At 45.6% G+C, this 27,810-nt stretch overlaps 2 protein-coding genes across 2 annotated transcripts; both read right to left on the reverse strand.

Annotated features, from left to right (window-relative positions):
* Positions 1–1,641: 1,641 nt before the first annotated feature.
* Positions 1,642–23,708, reverse strand: LOC101113879 (cationic amino acid transporter 3-like). The gene is made up of 8 exons (XM_060397857.1): positions 23,589–23,708; positions 4,227–4,628; positions 3,491–3,649; positions 2,829–3,006; positions 2,513–2,625; positions 2,122–2,344; positions 1,808–1,947; positions 1,642–1,703 (listed from the first exon to the last, which is right to left on the reverse strand). Exons 2-8 carry the CDS (start codon positions 4,597–4,599, stop codon positions 1,642–1,644), a joined length of 1,248 nt encoding a protein of 415 aa, XP_060253840.1. The 5' UTR covers positions 4,600–4,628; positions 23,589–23,708.
* LOC114117835 (cationic amino acid transporter 3-like) lies at positions 9,966–17,113 on the reverse strand. The gene is made up of 11 exons (XM_027977599.3): positions 14,836–17,113; positions 14,144–14,302; positions 12,961–13,138; positions 12,658–12,770; positions 12,264–12,486; positions 11,974–12,113; positions 11,770–11,872; positions 11,168–11,352; positions 10,805–10,971; positions 10,425–10,533; positions 9,966–10,258 (listed from the first exon to the last, which is right to left on the reverse strand). Exons 1-9 carry the CDS (start codon positions 15,260–15,262, stop codon positions 10,841–10,843), a joined length of 1,659 nt encoding a protein of 552 aa, XP_027833400.2. The 5' UTR covers positions 15,263–17,113; the 3' UTR covers positions 9,966–10,258; positions 10,425–10,533; positions 10,805–10,840.
* Positions 23,709–27,810: the final 4,102 nt, after the last annotated feature.

The following is a 27,810-nucleotide window of genomic DNA, read 5'->3' on the forward strand; positions in this document are numbered from 1 at the left end:
CTGGACGAGCTCCCAAGATGATAGTTTAAGGTGAACGATGTTGGATTCTTGACCTCTGAAGAAGATTTAGCTTTGGGACCAGGGACCAGGCTTGATCACTCACGAGCTTTTGTGTAGCAGAGTTTTATTAAAGTATGAAATGGGACAGAGAAAGGTTCTGACATAAACATCAGAAGGGGAATGAGAGTGCCCCCCTTGCTAGTCTTAGCAAGGGAGCTATATACTTTAATGTTATTACAAGAAATCAAAAGAATGTGTCAAGGTTGTAAAAATCTTACTAGACCCACTCCCATAATTTGCATTTTAAGATAACAGGATTAGCCAGCAGGCTTTTAGGAAGGACAAACTGTCCTCAAGCAGGATCAGTATCAGTATCAGTTCAGTCGCTCAGTCCTGTCTGACTATTTGCAACCCCATGAATCGCAGCATGCCAGGCCTCCCTGTCCATCACCAACTCCTGGAGTCCACCCAAACCCATGTCAGTCGAGTCAGTGATGCCATCCAACCATCTCATCCTCTGTTGTCCCCTTCTCTTCCTGCCCACAATCTTTCCCAGCATCAGGGTCTTTTCAAATGATTCACCTCTTTGCATCAGGCGGCCGAAATATTGGAGTTTCACCTTCAACATCAGACCTTCCAATGAACACCCAGGACTGATCTCCTTTAGGATGGACTGTTTGGATCTCCTTGCAGTCCAAGGGACTCTCAAGAGTATTCTCCAACACCACAGTTCAAAAGCATCAATTCTTCGGTGCTCAGCTTTCTTTATAGTCCAACTCTCACATCCATACATGACCACTGGAAAAACCATAGCCTTGACTAGATGGACCTTTGTTGACAAAGTAATTTAATATGCTATCTAGGTTGGTCACAACTGTCCTTCCAAGGAGTAAGTGTCTTTTGATTTCATGGCTGCAGTCACCATCTGCAGTGATTTTGGAGCCCCCCAAAATAAAGTCTGACACTGTTTCCACTGTTTCCCCATCTATTTCCCATGAAGTGATGGGACCAGATGCCATCATCTTAGTTTTCTGAATGTTGAGCTTTAAGCCAACTTTTTCACTCTCCTCTTTCACTTTCATCAAGAAGCTCTTTACTTCTTCACTTTCTGCCATAAGGGTGGTGTCAGCTGCATATCTGAGGTGATTGATATTTCTCCCAGCAATCTTGATTTCCAGCTTGTGCTTCCTCCAGCCCGTGTTTCTCATGATGTACTCTGCATAGAAGTTAAATAAGCAGGGTGACAATATACAGCCTTGACGCACTCCTTTTCCTATTTGGAACCAGTCTGTTGTTCCATGTCCAGTTCTAACTGTTGCTTCCTGACCTGCATACAGATTTCTCAAGAGGCAGGTCAGGTGGTGTGGTATTCCCATCTCTTTCAGAGTATTCCACAGTTTATTGTGATCCACACAGTCAAGATACATTGTTGTTATATAATCCTTAGTACAGAGTTTAAACTGAGTTGTTTGTTGTGTAATCAGCAGTTCTGGGCTTAAAGAAAAAAAAGTTTTATGTGACTAAGACTAAGGAATGTAGAGAAAAAGAAAGAACAAGAAAAAGAAAGGTTTTCCTTTCCTCCTCCTTCAGAATTCCAGACCCCTCTCTCCTCAGGGATCCCTGGACTTCTTATCAATCAGCCTAGGAATTGACTCTCTCAAGGTCCACAAGATTACTGAACTCTAAGAATAATGCTGTGACCCCTAGGATGAGGGTACAAACAAGGTGTGGGGAGAGAATGAGAAACCACTGGAAACATACAAGTTAAGGACATTGATCAAAGACGGAACGAGTTTTGTTCACACACCTGCAAGAGTTCCGGAAGCCAAGATCGCCATGATGGGAGTGCGTGTGCGGGGATGGATCTGGGCGAGTCCTTGGAAAAGGAGCCTGTCATCTGCCATCGCGTACGTCACTCGAGACATGGAGAACATGGTACCCAGGAGGCTGGAAGAGATGATGGAAGCGCAGGTGAGACCATGGAGAAGCAGGGCAGATGGAAGGTTCTCCTCCCTAGGCTACCTGAGGTGGAGTAAGACGTCTCTTCGTCTTGTCTCAAGTAACATGGGATGGGTTACCTGAACATCTGATGGTAGATGGAGAGAACACTTTGACACTCACCTGGACGAAAGAGCACAGAATGTGCCAACAACCACGACGTATCTGGCAGGGCCCCACCCAATATGGAGAAAAGCCTGCGGCAAGGGGCTCTCAGGATGAATCTGGTAGTAGGGCACCATGAGGGTGAGTGCCGCTGAGACACCAAAATACGCCAAAAAGCAGATCAAGAGTGAGACCACGATGCTGAAAGGGATGGACCGCTGGGGATCCTGGGCTTCTCCCCCTGCAAGATGGGAGGAAATGCTGGGTCAGCAAACATGCCGGGGTGAGAGCACAAAATCAAATTCCCTCCTCCATGTTCAAAAGCAGGTAACCTTCTCCCAACCCCTATGTCTGAGGACGGCCCAACCTGTGCCCAGACCCCTGATGGGAAGCACAATGACCATGTTACCTGTAGTGGCGATGGCATCAAACCCCACAAACCCGAAGAAGCATGTTGCCGCGCCCTGGAAAATCCCACCAAAACCAAAAGGTGCAAACCCTCCAGAACCTGGAGGGCCCAAGCTATGATGAGAGAAGGAATGAGGAAGAACATGGGTGAGGTGAGTTCATCCATCCCTACTGGACTCCTCCCTTCACACCACAAGTCCTGGCCCCTAGGACCCCTATCACTTAGACCCGCTCCCCCAGATCTCTTTAGTCCCCACCTTATTCTCAGCTCCATACCATCTGACATGCACTACTGTGGACAAGGGTCCCCTCCTAACCTAGAGGAGTCATTGGATCCAGCTGCGGCCAGTGCGTAGTCCTGTTCCGTGAGCTGCCAGTTGTGCAGGTCTCCCTTAATGAAGCCAGAGAGAATGATGAAGCCAAGAACCAAAATGTTAATGCCCGTGAACCATTTGTTAACCAGTGCTGACTCACGGGCTCCCAGAACCAGTATTCCTGTGGGAGAGATGGAATATGAGACATTCAAGATAACCAAATCCATAGACACAGAAAGCAGACTAGCGGTTGCTGGGGGTTGAGGGTTGTGGAGGGTGGGAGTGGACAGATGGTCAGAGAGTGATCAGTGGGTACAGGGTTTCCTTTAGGGGTGATGCACCTGTTTGGTGATGGTTATACAACATCTTGAATGTACTAAGTGCCACTGAATTATACACTTTAAGATGGTTAATTTCTTATTGTGGACAGCGTCACATGACACACACAACGATCAAATCACCATAGTGTCCACCTTAAACTCATACCATGTTGTCTGTCAATTATGTCTCAGTAAAGCTGGGAGCAGTTGTGAAATGGTTAATTTTAGGATAGATGAATGTCTTCTCAATTAAAAAAAATGTTTGATTTGCCACCCCAAGCCTTTCCCACCCTATATCCCCTCCCGCTCTCCGCTCTTCCCATCCTATCTTTGACCCCATCTCACCCATCATCACCAGCACCACACCCAGGGCAAGAAAGTCAGGATACTTGGCCAGGAAAGAGGGCACGTGCAGTGGGAAAGTTCCTCTTAAAGCTCGAGACATGTGGTTCCCAATCAGGCTGTCGAAGGTGGAGCTCCAGGCTCTGGCGACACTTGCAATGGCTGCAGGTGCGGAAGAAGAAAGATTCATGAACAAACTTTAATTGAACCCCTGCCATGTGCCATGGGATGTATGTCATGGAGGGGAGCAGACAAAGTAATTAATCTCAAAGGGTTTCATTTCACGGGAGAGGGAGAGAAGATACAGCTGATTCACAAAACAGCTCATCTGCCCAGAGTGTTAGGAGGAGATCGGTGTTTTGCAAGAAAAGATAACAGGAACTTGGGACCAGGAGGGCTGGAAGGTAAGAACTGAAATTTTAAGCTGATGTGTAAAGAAAACTTCCATGAAGCCAACAGCTGAGCAAAGGCTTCAATATGATGAAAGGATGAGCCTGTGGGTCATGCGTCCCTCCCACCCACTCGCTCCCTACAGTTCCTTTCGCTCTGGGTTCCTAGTCCATCATTGAAGGAAAGAATAGACCCAGGTACAGTGAAATTGCGCCTTTTTCCTGCCACCATTACCCACTTCCCCCGCAAAGTGGATAATGAAGTTCTCATGAATGAGTTGAAGACCCTAATCCCCCCTCCTTGTTTCCTCATCTCAACTCCCACGCCTTTCCCCTCCCCATCATCTCACTGATGGCATAGGACAGTAAGAGGTTCCAGCCAGTGATGAAGGCACACAGTTCTCCCACGGTGACGTAGCTATAGAGATACGCAGAACCAGACCCAGGGGCTCGGGCCCCAAACTCGGCATAGCCGAGCCCGGACAGCACCGAAGACAAGGCGGCCACCAAGAAGGAGACGACGATCGCTGGTCCAGCTTTGTTCCTGGTCACTTCTCCAGGCAGGATGTACACACCCGCTCCCAGGGTGATGCCCACACCCAAGGCCACCAGGTCGAGGGTGTTCAGACAACGGGACATGCGGCCCTCAGACCCCTCCCTGGGCTTGAGCGGCCGCCTGCGGACCAGCTTCTGACCGCATTGACGGAGATCCTGACACCGCATCCTAGATGGAGTTGTGGATCTGTGATCTGCTGAGAAAACAAGACACCAAGCCATCAAGAGTGTCCATCTGAAAACTTCCCTGGTGGTCCAGTGGTTAAGACTATGTGCTCCCAATGCAGGGGACCTGGGTTTGATCCCTGGTAAGGGAACTAGGTCCCACACACTGTAACTAAGAGCTCACGTGCTGCAACTAAAAGATTCCACACGCCATGACTAAGACCTGGCATAGCCAAATAAATAAATATTTTCTTAAAAAGAATGTCTGTCCACGCTTGGCCCTGGGAGTCCAGTTCCACAGAACAATGGAATGGTGGGGAGCAGGTGGTAAAAGGACCCACTGGGCAAGTTCTCTGTCTCTGAGCTTTGGTTCTTGAAACATAAATCAGACATTTAGTTTGTTTCAAAGTTACTGGAAAGGTTGCTTGAAGAGAAGTGAGTGGGAGCAGAATACGTACCCCCAAAATGTTCCTCTTTGACTTGTGGGTAGTTTATGAGCTAACAGTAATTAAGATGCCACAGACTCAGGAAAACCTTCTTGCCTCCCCCTTACCTGCTCAAAAATAATTTAGATACGGTGTGCATGCCAAGAAGAGAGCTATCATCAGAGAGAACTTTTATCTCAGAAAAACTTATCTGCAGGGACGGCAAATATTGTTAACCAATCATTTGCTCTTCCCATCTTTCTATGGGTTGTCTTCCCCCTCTGGAAGCTCCAGACCCCTACTTCCTTCTCCTTAGCTCAGTGGGGCATATAAGTCTCAGTTGCCTGACAGTCTTTGAGGCTCAGAGAATTCATGGCATATAAAACTTCTAAATAGCTGATTAAATTCATTTATCTGTCTTATGTCCATTTAATGATTAGACCAGAAAGAGAACCCAGAAAGAAAAGGTTTCTGCTACTACAGAAGCAAACCTTCCGCACAGTAGCTATTTAATTGTTACTACTTGAGTGGGTAAGAATTATGAGGGTTTTTTCCTTTCTTCCTTTTTTTTTTTTTGCCAGTCTACATGGCTTGCAGGATCTCAGTTCCCTGACCAGAGACTGAACCTGGGCCATGACAGTGAAAGCCTGGAATCCTAACCAATAGGCCACTGGGGAATGCTCTCAAGGTTTTTTAACATTTCATTTTAATTGAGGTATAGTTAATGTACAATATTTTAAAGTTTCAGATGTAACACATAAGGATTCACAATTTTAAAGGTCATATTCCATTTACAGTTATTATAAAATATTGGGAAAAATTGAAGGCAAAAGGAGAAAGGAGAAGGAGATGATTGGGTGGCATCACCGACTTACTGTATGTAAATTTGAGCAAGCCCTGGAGATAGTGGAGGACAGTGGAGCCTGGTGGGCTGCAGTCTATGGGCTCACAAGGAGTTGGAAACAATCTATCAATGGAACAACAATGCAAAATACTGGCTATATCATACCCAGTGTTCAATAGGTGCAGTGTTTATAATACCCAAGGCATGGAAGCAACCTAAGCATCCATCAACAGATGAACGGATGAAGAAAACGTGATAGGCGTGTGTGTATATATATGTATGTACATATACAGTGATTGTACTAAGTCAGACAGAGAACGACTAATACTGTACGGTATCACTTCCATGTGGAATTTGAATGGTATGAATGAACTTATTTGCAAAACAGAAACACAGAAAAAAACTTACCACAGGAAAGGTGGGGGAGGGATAAATTAGGAGGTTGTGATTAACATATACACACTTCTACATATAAAATGGATAATCAACAAGGACCTACTGTATAGCACAGGGAACTCTATTCTATAATAACCCAGATGGGAAAAGAATCTGAAAAGGACTAGATATATGTATAATTGAATCAGGGCTTCCCTGATAGCTCAGCTGGCAAAGAATCTGCCTGCAATGCAAGAGACCCTGGTTTGATTCCTGAGTTGGGAAGATCCCCTGGACTTGAGTGGAAGATACCCACTCCAGCATTCATGGGCTTCCCTGGTGCCTCAGATACTTTTTGTAAATCAACTATGTGAAAGTCACTCAGTCATGTCTGACTCTTTTCTACCCCATGGACTATGCAGTCCATGGAATTGTCGAATACTGGAGTGGGTAGTCTTTCCCTTCTTTAAGATATAGTTCATGTATAATATTTTAAAGTTTCATATGTAACACATAAGGATTCACAATTTTAAAGGTCATATTCCAACCCAGGGGGAATCTTCCCAACCCAGGGATCGAACCCAGGTCTCCCACATTGCGAGCAGATTCTTCACCAGCTGAGCCACAAGGGAAGTCCAATATCTAATATAAACATAATAATAATAAAAAAGAAGTGCCCAGGGAACATGGAATATTTGAGAGCAATTGAATAAAAGCACGTATTTATACAGAGGGGGAAAAGCCAAAAAGAAATGACAGGACTCTGTGTCCTCTCCTTTGCGGCATGGAATATCTCCTCACTACACTGCTCTACAGCATGAGGCTGACCCAGTGACCACGAGTTACCATCTGCAGACTCCTGTCTGTGATATTCCAAAGTCCAAGTTTAGTGTTTTGGGTTAAGAGTATAACTGAGCAGGACCCTGTGAGGCTTTCCTAGAACAGACCCTCATCCATGTCCGCCACCTGTCTCTTGTCTATAGAAAAATTTTTAGTCGAAGAGTAAATTTAATCAGAGAAGTAAGAAAATGCAGAGAGAAAGCAGTCAGACAAGACAAAATGACAATACTTTAGCTGTTGTTGTTATAGGTCAGTCACCGAGTCGTATCCGACTCTTTGCAAAGCCATGGAGTGCAGCACGCCAGGCCTCCCTGTCCCTCACCATCTTCTGAAGTTTGCCCAAGTTCAACTTTAGCTGTTAAACAACTTTAGCTGTCAACTTGCCCAAGTTAGCTTTAGCTGTTAAGCAAAGTAAAGACCTTTAGTTCTTCCTCAAGGACTATAAATAATATTCTGAGCTGTTTCACAGATACTGAAATCCCCACCAGGAAAAAGAAGTTAACCCTATGCTGCCTGCAAGCACATAGACCCCAGAGTGGTTGGAACAAGAAGGTTGATGATGCCAACTTCCAATGATCTCACCACCAACCAATCAAAAGAGTGTCCATGAGCTGATCACGCCCTGCTCCTTGAACACTGTAAGACTCTTCTCTACCTGTTCCATGGCCGGACACACTGTCTTGAGGCATCAGTCTGCTGTGGCACCCTTTGCCTGGCAAAGCAGTAAAAATTTCCCTTTTCTACTTCACCAAAAACTCAGTCTCCACATTTTTATTTGGTATTGGTGAGAAGAGGTTGTGTTTTAGCCACAAGAGCAAGCATTCAAAGAGCCAGAAAACCTGATTAGAACCTTGGCTTCACCACCATCTCTGCGTCTTTGAAGAAATCATTTATTTCTCTGGACCTGTGTTTCCTTCTTGTTCAAATGCTGCTGCTGAACCCTTGTGCACTGTTAGTAGAAATGTAAAATGGTGCACCTGTTGTGGATAAAGCTACAAACTAGTTCCTCCAAACTAAAAATGGAATTACCATATGATCAGCAATTCCCCCTATGAGTGTATGTCCAAAAGAGTTGAAAACAGTGTCGCAAAGAGGTATTTGCACACCCATGTACAAATTATTCACAGTTGCTGGCAGAGGGGAGGCAACCCAAATTTCCATCCACAAAGCAATGGGTGAAAACAATGTGGTCTATACCTACAGTGGAGTCATACAATCTGTTTTTGTGACTGGCTTATGTCACTTAGCACCAGACCAGGCCTCCCTGTCCACCACCAACTTCCGCAGTTTTGAGCCCAAACTCATGTCCTTCGAGTCGGTGATGCCATCCAGCCATCTCATCCTCTGTCATCCCCTTCTCCTCTTGCCCGTAATCTTTCCCAGCATCAGGGTCTTTGTCCATAGTTGTCTCTTTATATCAGGTGATCAAAGTATTGGAGCTTCAGCTTCAGCATCTGTCCTTCCAATGAATATTCAGGACTGATTTCCTTTATGATTGACTGGTTTGATCTCCTTGCTGTCTTCTCTGGCCCCACAGTTTGAAAGCATCAATTCTTCAGCGCTTGCTCCTTGAAATAAAAGCTATGAGAAACCTAGACAGTGTAGTATAAAAGCAGAGACATCACTTTGCCAACGAAGGTCCATACAGTCAAAGCTATGGTTTTTCCACTAGTCATGTTTGAATTGTGAGAGTTGGACCCTAAAGAAGGCTGAGCGCTGAGTGTAGAGGACATGGGTGGATTCTTAACAACTGGACCACTGGGGAAGTCCCCTGTCCGTCTAGTTTTAATTCACCTAATAACTTGCTATTCAGTCTCTTTTTTAAATTATTATTTTATTGATTTATTATTGGCTGTCTGGGTCTGTGTTGCTGGGTGCGCTTTTCTGCAGTTGTGATGAGCAGAGGCTCCTCTCTAATGGTGCACAGGCTCCTCATTGCAGTGGTTTCTTCTGCTGCAGAACATGAGCTCCAGGGCATGCAGGCTTCAGGAGTCCTGGCTCCCAGGTCCTAGAGTGTAGGCTCAGAAATCGCTCCACACTACATGGGATCTTCCTGGACCAGGGATCAAACCTGTGTCTCCTGCATTGGCAGGTGGATTCTTTACCACTGAGCCACTAGGGAAGCCTGCTACTCAGTTTCTTGACCTCCATCCCTTCTTCACTCTATTTCAGCTGCTCATTCCCATGACCAGTCCTCTACTTCATCATTATCAATGTCTTCAGAGGTCCTAATCTCCATTTCAAGCATTAAGTCTTACAACAAGTTAATCTTGTCTTTTCAGTTTCACTTCCTATTTTTCGCTTCCACCCAACTATAACCATTTATCAACAAACCCTTACTTCCTACCCCCTTGACCCACCTCTGGCAGTGCAGATTTTTTTTCCCAGTTGAGAATTTTTCCTAATTAATTCTACTGTGCAGCTTTAAGAGCCTGAGACAGAAAAGTCAAGAAAAATGATTATTTTCACTATTGACACTATATCTCAGTAACGCCAGAGGAAAGGCACGAATGAGCATATCCCTTTGTCATTATGAAAGTATCCACTTTTTCTGTTATCACTCTCTTTTCCTTAAGGTCAGCTTTGTCTGATGTTGATGCAGCCATGCTAGCTTTCTCGTGTTACTATTTGCACAATGTATCTGTTCTTTTCGTTTTACTTCCAATATATTTGTGTCCTAATATTTCAAGTGCAATACTGGATGCAATATACAGTAACCTGAGTTTCCTTCCCATGTGGCAATCTCTGTGTTTTTACTGGAAAGAAGTACAAGGAGGAGCTTCATATGTGCAGATTAATGTTTTATTTTTTCTTCTGGTTGCTGCTTACATTGTTGTAGCTTCCTTGTGAAAATTCATCTTGCCATACAATTATGAAGCATGCACTTTTCTAAACTTTAAAAAGTTTATTTAAAATTCATACAACATTACAGTGACTTTGTCCACTAACAATAAATACAAGGCTCTAAATGCATCCACCTTCACAGTCTATAGAGGCTCACAGAGCCCCTTGAACCAGCAGACTTTCCAGTGCCTGGAGGGATTCCAACAGTATCTATTTCCTGCAGTTAAGATGACTCAGTACCAGGGGTGTTTTTGTTAAGTCTGAGGGGTGGAGGCTGGTGCCTGTGGCTCACTGTTCCCTGCCAAACTGTGTGGGATCCCGTATCCAACAAATCCTAGTAGAGAAATGAGACAATGAGAAGGGAAAGTAAGGCTTCTCCTCACTTACAAATGCCCAATAGGGCTCCATTAGGGCATCTGACACAGTGATGGGGAGAAGTGGTAGGAAGAGAGTTGGATTCAGTCCCTCAAGAGGCCTCTTTATCCCAGAAAACCACTTACCAATGGCATTCCAGACACCAAACTGAGTCCAAGTCCTAGGAGTCATCAGCATCATCAGATAAACGTTCACGAAGATGCTGACCAGCGGGAGGACAGGCAGAGCAGGGACCTGTGGGCAGAGGCAGCTCATCCCTGGACACAGCCCAGACATCTGAAACGGAGACCCTGCCCCACATGTGGGCGAGAAGATTCCAGTGTTCAGGCTGTGTGTTCAGTGCCTACTGAGGTTGTATATGTAAAGCGCTGAGTGTGGATCAGAGAAGGGTCTGTTGGTTTTAGCAACTTCTCTTCTTCCCTGGTCCAGCAAAGGATGTTTAGACCTCAAAGCACACAACTTCACAAGCTAAAGGTGGACACTGTGGGTACATGAGGTCACCTACCTTGAAGTGAAGAGGACTGAGGCTCTGGGGCTGCCTTCAGATGATGACCGTGACCCCAGTGATGAGCAGCAGCAGCAGCACAGCCACTGTTGGGAGCACGGGGTCTCCAGAGAACACACGTCTGGGCCACTGGGTCAGGACCAGGTTCAGGATGCTCAGCAGGAGAACTGCAAGGGTCAAGGAGGAGGAGAACAGGCTGGACTCAGAAGCCAAAGATGTCAGAACCTCGGGTCCCACCCCTCCCCAGGCTGCCCACAGCAGGAAGGCCATCATATCTCCAAGATTCCTCAACTGATAAAGAACAGGCTCCAACTTGATCTTGTCAATTTCAGAATACCACCAAAGAGAAACCCCACTGCTCACCAAGCAGGAAGGCACATCCATAGACAATCTGGACAGATTTCTGGGTGGGGATGGTGCTGTTAGGGAACCACAGAGTCTTCAGAATCCTTGAGGTTCTTGCTTCAGGTACAGGTTCTGAAGGGCTTGCTTCATGTCTTGAAATATCAATTTCCTCCTTCTTGCTTAAAGCCTGTTCTGGTTGGTACCTGAATTACAGATATTAAGGCAGTGTTAACAGCAGCCTTTACTCATCCAACATTAGACGGGCTCTCTCACCTCTCTCTTGCCTTAAGCATAGAAGGACATTTAGAAGGTTGCGTGAAGACAGATTTAGAAGAAGATATTTAAAAGTAAATAAATTTATATTTTAAAAAAAAGGTGTCTGCAATGCAAGTGGTCTAGGTTTGATTCCTGGGTTGGGAAGATCCCTGGAGAAGGGAAAGGCTACCCATTCCAGTATTCTGGTCTGGAGAATCCCATGGGCTGTAAAGTCCATGGGGTTGCAAAAAGTCAGACACGACTGAGCGACTTTCATTCACTTCAGTTTATGAAGGCAGAAGACGATTACCTCCCCATCAATCCCCACAAGTCTGAGACCCAGTCAAGGTGCAGTGGAGTCTCACCTGAGGACAAGCACAGAGAAAGACACCAGGGAGTAAACAAGCAAATTCCCAATTGACATGAGGTCCACAAGGTCACTGAACTTGAAGAGCAATGCCAAGAGCCCTAGAATGAAGGCAAAACAAGATGGTGGAGGGAGAGAAAAACTGGAGGAAATACCCAAGCTAAGGAAGTTGATCAAAGAAGGAGTGGGTTTCGTTATCCACCTGCGATATTTCCAGAAGACATGATGGCCATGATGGGGGTTCCTGTGTGAACAAAGACACTGGCAAGTTTCCGGAAAAGGAGCCCATCACGTGCCATATCCCTGATCACCGCGGGTATGGGGAAGAAGATGCTCTGGAGCCTGGAAGCAAAAAGAGGAACATGAGGACAGACTGGGGCATCTGTTCCCTGGTCTACAGGTGTAAGGTGTCTTTATCTCTTGTCTCTCTATCCCAAATTGTTGGCAACCTGAGCATCTGACCATAGATGAGGAGAAAACCATGATACTGACCTGGATGTGAGAGCACAGAGGGTGGTAACAGCCACGACATATCTTGCAACGTCCCAGCCGATGTAGAGAAAAGCCTGCGGCAAGGGGCTCTCAGGGTGAATCAGGTAGTAGGGCACCATGAGGGTGAGCGCGGCTGAGACTCCAGAGTACGCCAGAAAGCAGATGAAGATGGTGATCAAGATGCTCCAGGGGATGGAACGACGAGGGTTCAGGGCTTCTTGCTCTGCAACATTGATGAAGGTGCTGGGTCAGGAAAGCACACTGGGGTGAAAGCACAAAATCCCTCTCTTTCTTGTACCATGAAAATAAGCCTAACCTTCTACCCACCCCTGTGCCCAAGGGGCAGCCCAGTGTGTCCCCAAACCCTTGACGGGACACACAATGATCATGTTACCTTTAGTGACAATGGCATCAAAACCAACAAGTGCATAGAAACATATCACTGCTCCACGGAGAATTCCACCAAGGCCAAATGGCACAAATCCTCCAGAGCCCAGAGGACCCAAGCTATGGTGAGAGAAGGAAGGAGGAAGAACATGGGTGAGGTGTGTTCAGCCGTCTCTACAGGAATCCTCAGTTAATACCACAAGTCCTGGGCTCCAGACTCCCAACATTTGGATCCATCAGCCCAGGCCTTTTAGTCCCAGCTCTGCACCCTCAGCCCATGCATTACTAAGGTCGAGGGTACCACCCTAACCTAGAAATGCCACCCGATCCAGGTGTGATGGACGTGTAGTCCTGTTCTGTGAGCTTCCAGTTGTGCAGGTCTCCCTTAAAGAAGCCAGAGAGGATGATGAAGATGAGAACCAAGACGTTGATGCCTGTGAACACTCTGGTAACCAGAAGCGACTCACGCGCTCCCAGAGCAAGCGCCCCTGTGGGGAAAACGGAATATGAAATGTCCAGAATAACAAAATCAAGAGAGACAAAGCAGACTAGTGGTTACCAGGGCCTGGGGCTTGTGGAGGCGGGGCGAATGGACGGACTCTGACTGCTCAGTGGGTCCATCTTCCTTTTGGGGAGAGGGACATGTTTGGAACTAGATGGACGTGAGGGTTGTACGTTTGTTTCAACTTTAGAAGATTGTTATTGGAGTATAGTTGCTTTCCAATGTTGCGTTAGTTTCTGCTGTACAGAAAAGTGAATCAGCTATACATATAATTTTAACTCCTCTTCTTTAGATTTCCTTTCTATTTAGGTCATCACAGAGCACTGAGTAGTTTCCTTGGTTGTACAACGTTTTGAATGTACTAAGTACCACAGTACTGTACACTTTAAGATGATTAACTTATTATGGTGGTCATTCTACAATATATACTTCTATCAAACAATCACATGTACACCTTAAATTTATATAGTGTCATAGGTCAGTTACATCTCAATAAACCTGAGGGAAAATAGTAAGAGGGTTAGTTTCATGCTATATGAATTATCTCTAAATTAAAAGCACATCTTTGGTCTCAACGCAGAGGGAGAAACTTGTCAGTCTAAAAAAGTGATTCTTAGCAGGGGTTGATTTTGTGGCCAAGCGACATTTGCCAATATCTGGAGGCATTCAGATTGTATTGGGAGATAGGCTTAACCAGTGTCTACTGAAGACAGTTCAGGAATGCGCCGCATCTGACAATGAGAAAATTAAGAAAACCCTACAATGCACAGGTAAGTGCCCAGCAACAAAGGATGCTCCAGCCTGGAGATCACTGTCCAGCCTAGTAACGCCAAGGGTGGGGAACAAGAGTCTGTGTCTGGCCTTCCTGTCTCTCTTATCCCAGACTCTCTCCACAGTCCTAATCCCCACTCCATTCTGCACCCCAAGCCTTTCCCACCCCACTACCCCTCCACACCCCTCTCTTCCCATCCTAACTCTGCCCCCATCTCACCTGTGAGCAGCAGCACCACAGCCAGGGCGATAAAGTCTGGGTACCGGGCCAGGTAGTCGGGCATGTACTGAGAGAAGGCTCTCTGTGATGCCTGAGAGATGTGGTTCCCAATCAGGCCATCAGAGGTGTAGCTCCAGGCCTTGGACACACGTGGAGAGGCTGCAGGAGCAGAAGAAGGAACATTCATTGATAAACATGAATTGGTGGGATGTATTCGGGGAGGAAAAGTACAAAACACCAAATCTCAAAGAATTTCTTTTCACAACGTGGGTAGAGTAGACCCAGATGATTCCAAAGTAGATCAACTATTCAATATGTTAGTGGGAGATCAATGTTATGCAAGAAAACAGGGAAGAGGGAACAAGAGGTCTGGGAGATGAGGATTTAAATTTTAAACCCAGTGCTAATGGAAACTCCATGAAGGCAACAGCTGAGCAGAGACTTCAGTACGGTGAGGGGATGAGCCTGAGGGCCATGCCTCCTTGCCACCACTCCCTATAGTTCCCTTCCCTTCCATCGTTTAAGGAAAGCAGGGGAGAGCTGAGTAGAATGAAGCTGTGGAGTTTTCCTAACACTATTACTCTCCTCGCCTCACAAAGTGGATGATAAAGTGCTCATGAATGACTGAAGACCAAATCCCGCTCCTAGTTTCCCGGTCTTCAACCCCACACTTTCTCCAGCCATCATCTCACCAAAGACATAGGACAGTATGAGGTTCCAGCCAGCGATGAAAGCCCACAGTTCTCCCACGCTGATGTAGCTATAATGATACGCAGAACTGGTCCACTTTATCCGTGTCCCAAACTCAGCATAGCAGAGCCCAGACAACACAGAAGACAGGGCGGCCACCAAGAAAGAGATGATGATCGCTGGTCCAGCGACGAACAGAGCCACCTCTCCAACCACGATGTACACGCCAACCCCCAGGGTGCTGCCCACACCCAAGACCACCAGGTGGAGGATGTTCAGATGACGGCTCACGGGAATCTCAGACTCCTCCCTGGGCTCCAGGGGCTGCCTGCGGATCAGCTTCTGACCACACTGGCAGGGGTCCTGACACCGCATCCTGGGTGGAGTTGAGGAGCTGTGATCTGCTGAGGAAGGAAGACACCAAGCCATGAAGAATGTCCATTGGCCCTTGGCCCCGGGAGTCCAGTTCCGTGGAGCAATGGAGTGACGGGGGGCAGGTGGCGAAAGGACACTTTGGGCAAGTTCTCCATCTCTGAGCGTTGGTTTCTTCAAACACAAAGAAGCCTTTTAACAAGTTTCAAAGTTACTGGAAGGGACTCCCTTGGTGGCACAGTGTTTAAGAATCTACCTGCCAACGCAGGGGACACGGGTTCAATCCCTGGCCCAGGAAGATTCCACATGCCGAGGGGCAACTAAACCAGTGCACCACTACTACTGAGCCTGTGCTCTGGACCCTGTGCTCCACAACAAGAGGAGCCACTGCAATGAGAAGCCCCCGCACCAGAACTAAAGAGTAGCCCCTGCTTGCCACAAGTAGAGAAAGCCTGCTCACGAAAATAAAGACCCAGTGCAGCCATAAATAAATAAATTAATTAAAAGTTACTGGAAAAATTATTTGCAGAGAAGCAAGGTGGAGTGGATTATGTCTCCCCCAAGATGTGCCCCTTTGGAAGATGGATAGTTTTGACCTATAGTCAGTTAAGACCCAGCAGGCTAAGGATAAGCTCCTTGCCTGCTCCCCTCCACCCCACCTTAACTGCTCAAAATAATTATGCCAGGAAGAGCGCTATTCAGTCAGTTCAGTCGCTCAGTTATGTCTGACTCTTTGCGACCCCATGAATCGCAGCACGCCAGGCCTCCCTGTCCATCACCAACTCCTGCAGTTTACTCAAACTCCTGTCCATTGAGTCAGTGATGCCATCCAACCATCTCATCCTCTATTGTCCCCTTCTCCTCCTGCCCTCAATCCCTCCCAGCCTCAGGGTCTTTTCCAGTGAATCAGCTCTTCCAATCAAGTGGCCAAAGTATCGGAGTTTCAGCTTCAACATCAGTCCTTTCAATGAACACCCAGGACTGATTTCCTTTAGGATGAACTGGTTGGATTTTCTTGCAGTCCAAGGGACTCTCAAGAGTCTTCCCCAACACCACAGTTCAAAAACATCAATTCTTCGGTGCTCAGCTTTCTTCACAGTCTAATTCTCACATCCATACATGACTACTGGAAAAACCATAGCTCTGACTAGACAGACCTTTGTTGTCAAAGTAATGTCTCTGCTTTTTAATATGCTATCTAGATTGGTCATAACTTTCCTTCTAAGGAGCAAGCATCTTTTTATTTCATGGCTGCAGTCACCATCCGCAGTGATGTTGGAGCCCTCCACTGTTTCCACTGTTTCTCCATCTATTTGCTATTTGCCAAATGTCACGATCTTCGTTTTCTGAATGTTGAGGTTTAAGCCAACTTTTTTCACTCTCCTCTTTCACTTTCATCAAGAGGGTCTTTAGTTCTTCTTCACTTTCTGCCATAAGGATGGTGACATCTGCATATTTGAGGTTATTGATATTTCTCCCAGCAGTCTAGATTCCAGCTTGTGCTTCCTCCAGCCCAGGGTTTCTCATGATGTACTCTGCATATAAGTTAAATAAGCAGGGTGTCAATATACAGACTTGACGTACTCCTTTTCCTCTTTGGAACCAGTCTGTTGTTCCATGTCCAGTTCTAACTGCTGCTTCCTGACCTGCATACAGATTTCTCAAGAGGCAGGTCAGGTGGTTTGGTATTCCCATCTCTTTCAGAATTTTCCACAGTTTATTGTGATCCACACAGTCAAAGGCTTTGGCATAGTCAATAAAGCAGAAATCCATATTTTTCTGGAACTCTCTTGCTTTTTCAATGATCCAGCAGATGTTGGCAATTTGATCTCTGATTCCTCTGCCTTTTCTAAAATTAGCTTGAACATCTGGAAGTTCCCGGCCAGTAATGCTGAAGAAGCTGAAGTTGAATGGTTCTATGAACACCTGCAAGACCTTCTAGAACTAACACCCAAAACAATATGTCCTTTTTAAAAATATAAATTTATTTATTTTAATTGGAGGCTAATTACTTTACAATATTGTATTGGTTTTCCATACATCAACATGAATCCGCCATAGGTATACACATGTTTCCCATCCTGAACCCTCCTCCCTCCTCCCTCCCTGTACCATCCCTCTGGGTCATCTCAGTGCACCAGCCCCAAGCATCCAGTATCATGCATCGAACCTGGACTGGTGATTCATTACATATATGATATTATATATTATAGGGGACTGGAATGCAAAAGTAGGAAGTCAGGAAACAGCTGGAGTAACTGGCAAATTTGGCCTTGGAGTACAGAATGAAGCAGGGCAAAGGCTAATAGAGTTTTGCCAAGAGAACATACTGGTCATAGCAAACACCCTCTTCCAACAACACAAGAGAATACTCTACACATGGACATCACCAGATGGTCAACATCAAAATCAGATTGATTATATTCTTTGCAGCCAAAGATGGAGAAGCTCTATACAGTCAGCAAAAACAAGACAGGGAGCTGACTGTGGCTCAGATCATGAACTCCTTATTGCCAAATTCAGAGAGCTATTAGTAAAGATAAATTTTTATCTCAGAAAGACTTGTCTGCCTGGAGCAGCAAATATTTGTTTTCTAACCACTTGGTTTTCCCATCTTCCTGTGGGTTGTCCTCCCTCCTGTTTGAAGCCCACAAATCCCTACTCCCTTCTCCTTAGCTCAAGGGGGCACATAAGCCTCAATTGCCTGAATGTCTTTGTGCTTTAGTTTTTACTGGACTCCTATATATAGCAAATTAAAGTTGTTCATCTGACTTGAAAGTGAAAGTGTTAGTCGCTCAGTCATGTCTAGCTCTTTGTGACCCCCATGGACTGTAGCCCGCCAGGTTCCTCTGTCCGTGGGATTCTCAAGGCAAGAATACTGGAGTGGATTGCCATTTCCTTCTCCAGGGGATTTCCTGACCCAGGGATCAGACTCAAGTCTCCCGCATTGCAGGCAGGTTCTTTACTGTCTGAGCTGCCAGGGAAGCCCAGTGTGACATATGTCAGCTTAATTATTAGACTGGGTAAGGAGCCTGGGAAGAAAACCCTTCTGCCCCACAGAAGCAAAAGTTTCCAATACAGAACCTGGCAAATAGGTGCTTAATTGACAGGGGTCTAGCGGATGAAGATGCTGATTTTTCAATTGAAATCAACCAGCTTTTATGGTCCAAACCCAACTATATTACTACTTATTAGCTTGTCCGATTTTGCACAAGCTACATACAGTCTTTGCCCTCCTTTGCTGTATGAGATAGGGAATATTGCTGTCGTCATTATTCCCTCCCTTCCTTAATCTGAGTGAAGTGACTCTTTTAGCAGCTTGGAGATCAGAGTGCTCAGACTCCATACATTTCTTCATCAAGGATCCTGAAACCTGGTAGCTTTCTGTTTCATTGCTTGAAGAGTTACCTGGAATAGGGACTTTGAGCTGGAGCAGAATGAGAGGGAATTTGAAGGGAGGGACAGACTCTAGCCCAGCTCAGTCAAAGCATCAATCCAAAGTGGTTTCCCAGCTGCTTGGAGGGATGGGTGACTAACCTTCACTCTGAATCAGAAATGACAGGATTCTGTTTCCTGCTCCTTTGGGGGCATGAAATGAATCCTCACTATACTCTCTGCAGGGCTAGGCTTGACCCAGTGAATACAAGTCACCATCAGGGGGCTTCCCACCCTGATACTCCAAAGTCCAAGTTTAACATTTTGGTTCAGAGCAAGCATTCAAACTATCAGGAAGCTCTCATTAGAATCTTGGCTCCATAATCACCCTTATGCCTTTGAATGAAATTAAATTCTCTTGACTTCTGTTTCCTTCTTGTTAAATAGTGCTGATAAATCCCTGTGCACTGTTGACAGGAATGTAAAATGACATGGTTGCTATGGTTAAAGCATGGTGGTTCCTCAAAGAATTAAAGATGGAATTAACATATGATCCAGGTGATACTGCTGAATATGATCCAAATGATACCACTCTAATTACAGAAAGCAAAGAGGAACTAAAGAGCCTCTCGATGAGGGTGAAAGAGGAGAGTGAAAAAGCTGGCTTAAAACTCAACATTCAAAAAACTAAGATCATGGCATCCAGTCCTGTCACTTTGTGGCAAATAGATAGGGAAAAAGTGGAAACAGTGGCAGGTTTTATTCTTTTGGGCTCTAAAATCACTGCAGATGGTGGCTGCAGCCATGAAATTAGAAGATGCTTGCTTCTTAGAAGGAAAGCTATGACAAGCCTAGATAGAGTATTAAAAGGCAGGGACATCAATTTGCTGACAAAGGTCAGTATAGTCAAAGCTATAGTTTTTCCAGTAGTCATTATGGATGTGACAGTTGGTCCATAAAGAAGGCTGAAAGTGAAAGTGAAAGTGAAGTTGCTCAGTCGTGTCCGACTCTTTGCAACCCCGTGGACTGTAGCCCACCAGGCTCCTCTGTTCATGGGATTCTCCAGGCAAGGATACTGGAGTGCGGTGCCATTTCGTTCTCCAGGGGAATCTTCCCGACCCAGGGATCGAACCCAGGTCTCCCGCATTGCAGGCAGACGCTTTGAGTGCCAAAAAATTGATGCTTTCAAACTGTGGTTCTGGAGAAGACTTGAGAGTTCCTTGGACTGTGAGATAAAACCAGTCCATCCTAAAGGAAATCAACCCTAACTATTCATTGGAAGGATTGATGTTGAAGCTGAAGCTCCAATACTTTGGCCACCTGATGTGAAGAGCTGACTCATTACAAAAGCCCCTGATGCTGGGAAAGATAGAGGGCCTGAGGAGAAGGGGACGACAGAGGATGAGATGGTTGGATGGCACCATCGACTCAAGGGACATGAGTTTGAACAAACTCTGGGAGGTAGTGAAGGACAGGGAATACTGATGTGCTGGAGTTCATGGGGTCACAATAAATTGGACACGACTTAGTGACTGAACAGCAACAGCAGCAACAACCAGGAATTCCACTTATGGGTGGATTGTTCCTTACAATCAAAAGAACTGAAAATAAGATATCAAAGAGAAATTTGTACACACATGTTCATAGCAGCATTATTCACAGTAGCTGAAAGTTGGAAGCAACTCAAAAGTCCATCCATGAAGCAATGAACAAATGCAGTGCAGTCTATACTACTGCAGAAGGGAATGGCAACCCACTCCTGTATTCTTGCCTAGAGAATCCCACGGACAGGGGTTGCAAAGAGTCAGACACGACTGAGTGATTAACGCTTTTGAGTCTATACTACAGTTGTTGTTGTGGCCTTAAATAAAACAGAAGTTATGATGCATGCTATAACATGGGGAAATTTGAGGACATTATGCTATGTACCCTAAACCAGTAATGAGACAAATATTGCATGAGTCCATTTCTATGAAGTAGCTCAGTTCAGTTCAGTGCAGTCACTCAGTCGTGTCCGACTCTTTGCGACCCCATGAATCGCAGCACGCCAGGCCTCCCTGTCCATCACCAACTCCCGGAGTTCACTCAGACTCACGTCCATCGAGTCCGTGATGCCATCCAGCCATCTCATCCTCAGTTGTTACCTTCTCATCCTGCCCTCAATCCCTCCCAGCATCAGAGTCTTTTCCAATGAGTCGACTCTTCGCATGAGGTGCCCAAAGTACTGGAGTTTCAGCTTTAGCATCATTCCTTCCAAAGAACACCCAGGACTGATCTCCTTTAGAATGGACTGGTTGGATCTCCTCGCAGTCCAAGGGACTCTCAAGAGTCTTCTCCAACACCACAGTTCCAAAGCATCAATTCTTGGGCACTCAGCTTTCTTCACAGTCCAACTCTCACATCCACACATGACCACTGGAAAAACCATAGCCTTGACTAGACAGACCTTAGTTGGCAAAGTAATGTCTCTGCTTTTGAATATGCTATCTAGGTTGGTCATAACTTTCCTTCCAAGGAGTAAGCATCTTTTAATTGCATGGCTGCAGTCACCATCTTCAGTGATTTTGGAGCCCCCCAAAATGAAGTCAGCCACTGTTTCCACTGGTTCCCCATCTATTTCCCATGAAGTGATGGGACCAGATGCCATGATCTTAGTTGTCCAATTATAGAGGCAGAAAGTAAAATGGTGGCTTGTCAGGGCCTGGGATGCAGGGGAAAGAGTGAGTTACTGTGAAATGGGGGCACAGTTTCAGTTTTACAAGCTGAAAAGAGCTCTGGAGATTGCTTGCTCAACAATGTAAGACAGCAGCAAGGTCCTACGGTTCTTCTTCCCCAGCTCCCCATTCCTCCAGCTGCTTATTGTCTGTAGAAAAAATTGAGCCAAAGAATAAGCTTAAACAGAGAAGAGGGAAAATGCAAAAACCAAGAAAAGCAAAGGAGACCAAATAGTAATAATGTAGTCATGAAGCAAAGTCGAGGACCTTTAGTTCCTTCTCAAGGACTATAGATAATATTCTGAGTCATATCCTGCGAGCTGTCTTGTAGATACTGAAACGCCCACCAGGTGGAGAAATTAACTACATAATGACCAGACTGTAGCGATGGCACCAGCTGCCACATTCTGAGACCTGGTCTCAAAAAATGAGAATACATTGACCCTGAAACTAAAGATTAACCATACTCAAAACAATCAAGATGACACTGATCAGGCCACCCCATGATCAGTTTCAAGAGGACCGTCAGAGCTGACTGTGCTGTTTCTGCTTGTATCCCCCTTCTTCTATCTACACACCCTTGAAGTTTCCCTTTAAAAGCCCTTGCCCACTGATTGTCAATGGGGGAGTAAGCTTCTGGACTCGACCCACACCTGGACTCCCTAGCCTGATTGTCAGCCTCCAGAATAAAGTAAACTTTCCTTTCTACCAACTTACCTTCTCAGGTACTGGCTTTTGAGTGGAGAGCAGGTGGACCTCAGTTTTGATAATAAATAGACTTAACATTAGGACTCTTTATAGCTCAGTTGGTAAAGAATCTGCCTGCAACACAGGAGACCCTGGTTCTATTCCTGGGTCAGGAAGATCTGCTGGAGAAGGGATAGCCTACCCACTCCAGTATTCTTGGGCTTCCCTTGTGGCTCAGCTGGTAAAGAATATGCCTGCAATATGGGAGACTTGGGTTCGATCCCTGGGTTGGGAAGATCCCCTGGAGAAGAGAAGGGAAAGGCTACTCACTCCAGTATTCTGGCCTGGAGAATTCCATGGACTGTATAGTCCGTAGGGGGTTAAGCAAAGAGTTGGGCACGACTGAGCGACCTTCACTTCCACTTTCACTGATGCCAGTGCAGGAGACTCAGAGATGTGGGTTCAATTCCTGGATTAGGAAGATCCCCTGGAGAAGCAAATGGCAACCCACTCCAATATTCTTTCCTGGAAAATCCCATGAACAGAGGAGCCTGCAAACTACAGTCCAGTTCAGTTCAGTCACTCAGTCGCGTCCAACTGTTTGCAACTCTTGTGCTCTAGGAACTACAGCACACCAGGCTTCCCTGTCCTTCACCAACACCTGGGGCCTGCTCAAACTACAGTGCATGGGGTCACAAAGAGTCAGAACTGACTAAGCAACTAGACAATAACAATACTTAACTATACTGAACTGTGCACTTAAAAACAATTAAAATGGCAAATTTTATGTCATATGTATTTTACCACCACTTAAAAACATTGCTGCCAATAATAGATAGTAGAGCTGGCTTCACAGAGTTGCTAGGTGTAATAAACCCCAGTGATTTAATATAAATCACCATACTCTTCCTCGGTGTATAACAAAGTCTATGAATGCCCAAGTCCCAGATGAAGAAACAGAAAATACTGAGGGCCAGCATATACAGGAGACTGAATCCAGTGGTACACATATCATAAACTCTATGTAAATGTAAACTTTATTAATTGAAAATCAGTCAAAAACACTCCTAAGAGCTTCCCTGGTGGCTCGGTGGTAAAGAATCTGCCTACCAATGCAGGAGACATGGGTTCAATCCTTGATCCAGGAAGATTCCACATGGTTCGGGGCAACTAAACCCATGAGATCCAACTACTGAAGTTCACGTGCCCTGGAGCCTGTGCTCTGCAACAAGAAAAGCCGCCCTGGTGAGAAGTCCTTGCGCTGCAACAAAGTAGCCCCCTCTCACCGAAACTAGAGAAAATCCCTGCAGCAAGGAAGACCCAGCATAACGATAGATAAATAAAATTATCTTTTTATTAAAAAAATAAAAACCAGGTCTACAGACTTCAGATACTAGTGCAATCTCCCCCACACCACCCCTTCACACACACACACTCACACACACACACAACTCAGCTCCTTCTGATTTTACTAGAAAACGGGTCTCTCCACCCTCAGGCTGGAGCTGGGCTGACCCCTCTGTGCGCTCTGGGGTTGCAGAGGTCTCTTTGGGAGGATGTGAACTCAGCGCCCAGTCTCCTACAGAAGAGGGTGACCCCAGACTTACTGGATCCTTGGAGCAGAGCCTGGAGCACTGGGCCAGTCAGGGAGGCCGAGGGTAAGCTGTGCGGGGCTGGAGCTGAGACATCTCCAAGAACCGAAGCGGGGAGTCCTGAGCACAGAAGACGGTCCTCACCCCTGGGTTGTTGGGGTAGGGATGGGATTGGGCGGGCGGGGAGCAGTGTTGCTATCAGCCCTGACTCCTCTGTGGTTACCCTCGGGGGAGGTTCTGAGAGGGTTTTTTATTGCGGTAAAACACACATAACATAAAATTCATCATATAACCATTTTAAGTGTGCAGTTCAGTGATGTTAGGTACATTCATATTTTGTGCAACCAAACTACAGGGATATTTTTTCATCTGGGAAAACTTCAACTCTGCACCTATTTAACAACAATTTTCCCCCTTTCTCCCCAGATTTTCTGGCAGTCACCTGTCTACTTTCTGCCTCTATGAATCTGACCACTCCAGGTACTTCATTTCAGAAGAGTCATTCAATCTTTGTCCTTTCCAATCAGGTCTATTTTACTTTTATAATGTTCGATAGGTGTATCCATATTGTAACATGTATTTATTCCCTTCTTTTTAAACACTAAATATAATATTTGTCATTGCCTTCCAGGCTTATTTCACTGAGCAAAATGTCCACAAGTTTCCTCCGTGTTGTGTAGCACGTGTTGGAGCTCACTTCCTTTTTAATGCTGAATAATATTCTATTATTTGTGCATATTGCTTTGGCTCATCCATTTCTTGGTCAATGGGCACTTGGGTTGCTTTCAGGTTTTAGTTACTGTGAATAATGCTGCTGTGATCATGAGCATGCAGATGTCTCTACCAGGGGGTGCTTTCGATTCTTCTGGGTACATCCTTAGAAATAGAATTGCTGCATTATAAGGATCTAAGATTTCCATATCCTTTGACGGAGAAAATGTTCACCTATTGACAGATGGGGAAGTCATTTTCGTTTATCTGTGGTTCAGCCTGAACGTTGTGTGAACTATGATAGTCTGTCCAACCCTCAGCACATCTGCTTTAACCACTGAAGTAAAGGGCGTCTTTTTTGAAGATACGGATGGGTAACTCCCTTCTCATGGTGTCCATGTTAACACTCCCTGGAAGATAAGGTTCCCTTCCCAGACACCAGGAGCTGCTGTCTTGCTGTCTATGTGCTAAGTCTATTTCTCCTGACCTTGAAGGAATACACCCTGTCATGTTGATGGGTGTTCTTTGTTTGGATGAGGTATAAGATGATGCTGGAAACCACGCTTCAACAGAGCAGTTCCTCAGAGCTATCTGAGAGGATGCCTGCCTGACTGGAGTGCTCAGTTTGACCCAGATCCTACTGTAGATTCTTTACTGATTGCTTCTGTGGACCAAATTTTATTTGCTTACTGAGAACCTGGAAAGTAGGGTTTGTAAAACCAGGGACCCCACTCACAACCCTCCTCCCTTCCAGTGTTTCTACTTGACTTTGCACGTCTGCCTGTGGCCTGAGACACTCCAGTGTGGGGAATCCCTAAGCCCCGCTGGGTGCCAGGAGAAGGGGAGCTTAAAATCTCTGGTGTTAATTCAAGCAGTGAAAGCATTTAACAAGCATGGTGCCTGCATCCAGCCTTGTACTAAAGGATGGAAGAAGGAAGATAAAGGGGAGTGTGACTTGGTCCTTTTCTTCAAGGTTCTCTGTTTGCTGGGAGAGCTGATCATGAAGACAGGGAAAGGAAACTGGATGTTAGAAATAAGGAGCACTACTTTTCCCAAGGAAAAAAAAACCCAGGAATGGGAAGAGGGGTCGTGCAGTGAAGGGGCCACTGATGAAGGGTTGACAAAATGACCCAAATGCAAAATTAGTGGGCACAAACCAGCAACATGGGATCAAAATGTACTAACTGGCTCGTTAGCTTTTGAAAAACCAAGCACACAAGGTGGAATGAAGTGGCTTAACCTATTCTGAAAAGTTTTAGTTGGGTATGTGTAGAGACACTCAAATCCTTAGAGCTGGCAGGAAGAGTGTTTTAAAGGGAAAACACTTGAGATGCAACAGACACAGAAAGAAGCCTTCCCAGAGCTTCCCTCATCTGAGTCAAAGCAGAGTTCTGGGAAATAAGGCTGTAAGAAACTCCCTGGTGGAGAAGGGCCAGTCACAGGAGGGTAAATGTGAGTGAACCTGTGGTGAAAATTCTCCTCTCCTGGAATTTCATAGCCTGAAGAAGATGGAAAGACCACTGACAACTGCATCCGTGCATGTGGGTGCACTCAGTCGTGTCCGACGGTTTGCAACCCCATGGACTGCAGCCCACCAGGCTCCCCCGTCCCTGGGATGCTCCAGACAAGCATAATGGAGTGGGCAGCCTTGCCCTTCTCCAGGGGATCTTCCCCACCCAGGGACTGAACCTGGGTCTCCTGAATTGCAGGTAGATTCCTCACCATCTGACCTATAGTAGCCTCTGCTGCTCCTGCTGCTAAGTCGCTTCAGTCGTGTCCCACTCTGTGCAACCCCAGAGACGGAAGCCCACCAGGCTCCCCCGTCCCTGGGATGCTCCAGGCAAGAGTATGGAGTGGGTTGCCATTTCCTTCTCCAATGCATGAAAGTGAAAAGTGAAAGTGAAGTCGCTCAGTCGTGTCCAACTCTTAGCGACCCCATGGACTGCAGCTCATCAGACTCCTCCATCCATGGGGTTCTCCAGGCAAAAGTACTGGAGGAGGGGTGCCATTGCTTGCAAACTTACATCAAAACCCTGTCAGTGAGTGGCAAGTAACAATTAGTCTGCATCTGGTGGCAGGCTTTAAGTCAGAATTCGACGTTCATTTTAGTCTGCCCATGGCCTGCCCATTATTTTGCTCACCACTTCCATCCATGCCTCTTTACCAAACTGTGCACTTGCCTTACAGTTGTCACAGTTTTGGTAAGTCCACAAGCTAATGAGTAGACTTATTCACCAAAATGAGTAAGAACCAAACATCAGTGGAGGCTTCTTTAAAAAGGGGGGAAGACCCAATAATGAGACAGCAGAAGACTCTAAGACTGCCAACAAAATGAAAGCTGCATTTAGAGGAAAATACCAAGAGTCCTCCTTAAATTACACATTCATTGCAAGGGGTGATTCACATTCTCCAAACCTGCTTTGTATAATATGTAGTGATCAGCTATCCAACAAAACCATGAAACATTCAAAACTGCTTCACCACATGGAAACCAAGCACCCTGTATCAAAAGGCAAGCCTTTGAAGTTCTGCAAAAGAGAAATAGGCATGAACACAAAGAACAGAAGCAATTATTGAAGGCCACCACTCCATCAAATATGTCTTCACTGAGAGCATCATTCTTAGTGGCTAACTGCATTGCTAAAGCTAAGGAGGCCTTTAGCAATAGTGAAGGGTTGATCTTGCCTACTGGCTACTGCTAAGGACAGAGCTTCCCAGGTAATGGTAATGAACAACTGCCTGTCAACTGTTTATAATAGCTAGGACATGGAAGCCACCTAGATGTCCATCAACAGATGAATGGATAAAAAACATGTGGTTCATATATACTACGGAACATTACTCAGCCACCAAAAGGGATGCATTTGAGTCAGTTTTAACGAGGTAGATGAACCTAGAGTCTGTTTTACAGAGTGAAGTAAGTCAGAAAGAGAAAACAAATATCGTATATTAACGCATACATATGGAATCTAGAAAGATGATACTGATGAAACTATTTGCAGAGCGGGAATGGAGACACAGGCATGGAAAACATACTTGTGGACACAGTGCAGGAGGGAGAGGAAGGGGTGATTTGAAAAAGTAACATTGAAACATGCAATTATGACATGCAAAATAGACAACCAGTGGGGATTTGCTGTATGTCACATGGAGACATATGTATGCCTATGGCTGATTCATGTTGCTGTAGGGCAGAAACTAACACAGTACTGTAAAGCAATTATTTTCCAATTAAAATCTAAAAATTAAAACAAGCAAATTTTTTAAAAAAGATAAAACAAAAACAAATTCACCTGCCAATGCAGGAGACGTGGGTTAGAGTCCTGGGTCAGAAAGATCCCCTGGAGGAGAAAATGGCAACCCACTCCAGTATCCTTACCTGGGAAATCCCATGGACAGAGGTGGGCTATAGTCCACGGGGTCACAAAAGAGTCAGACACTACTGAGCACAAGCACAAGCTGTTAAGGACGTTTGCTGTGAGCTTTTAGCAGAGGCTGCAATTCAAAAGGTGGCACATGTTCCTCT

Source organism: Ovis aries, chromosome 14 (genome assembly GCF_016772045.2).
Source record: "Ovis aries strain OAR_USU_Benz2616 breed Rambouillet chromosome 14, ARS-UI_Ramb_v3.0, whole genome shotgun sequence".
Classification (NCBI taxonomy): Eukaryota; Metazoa; Chordata; class Mammalia; order Artiodactyla; family Bovidae; genus Ovis; species Ovis aries.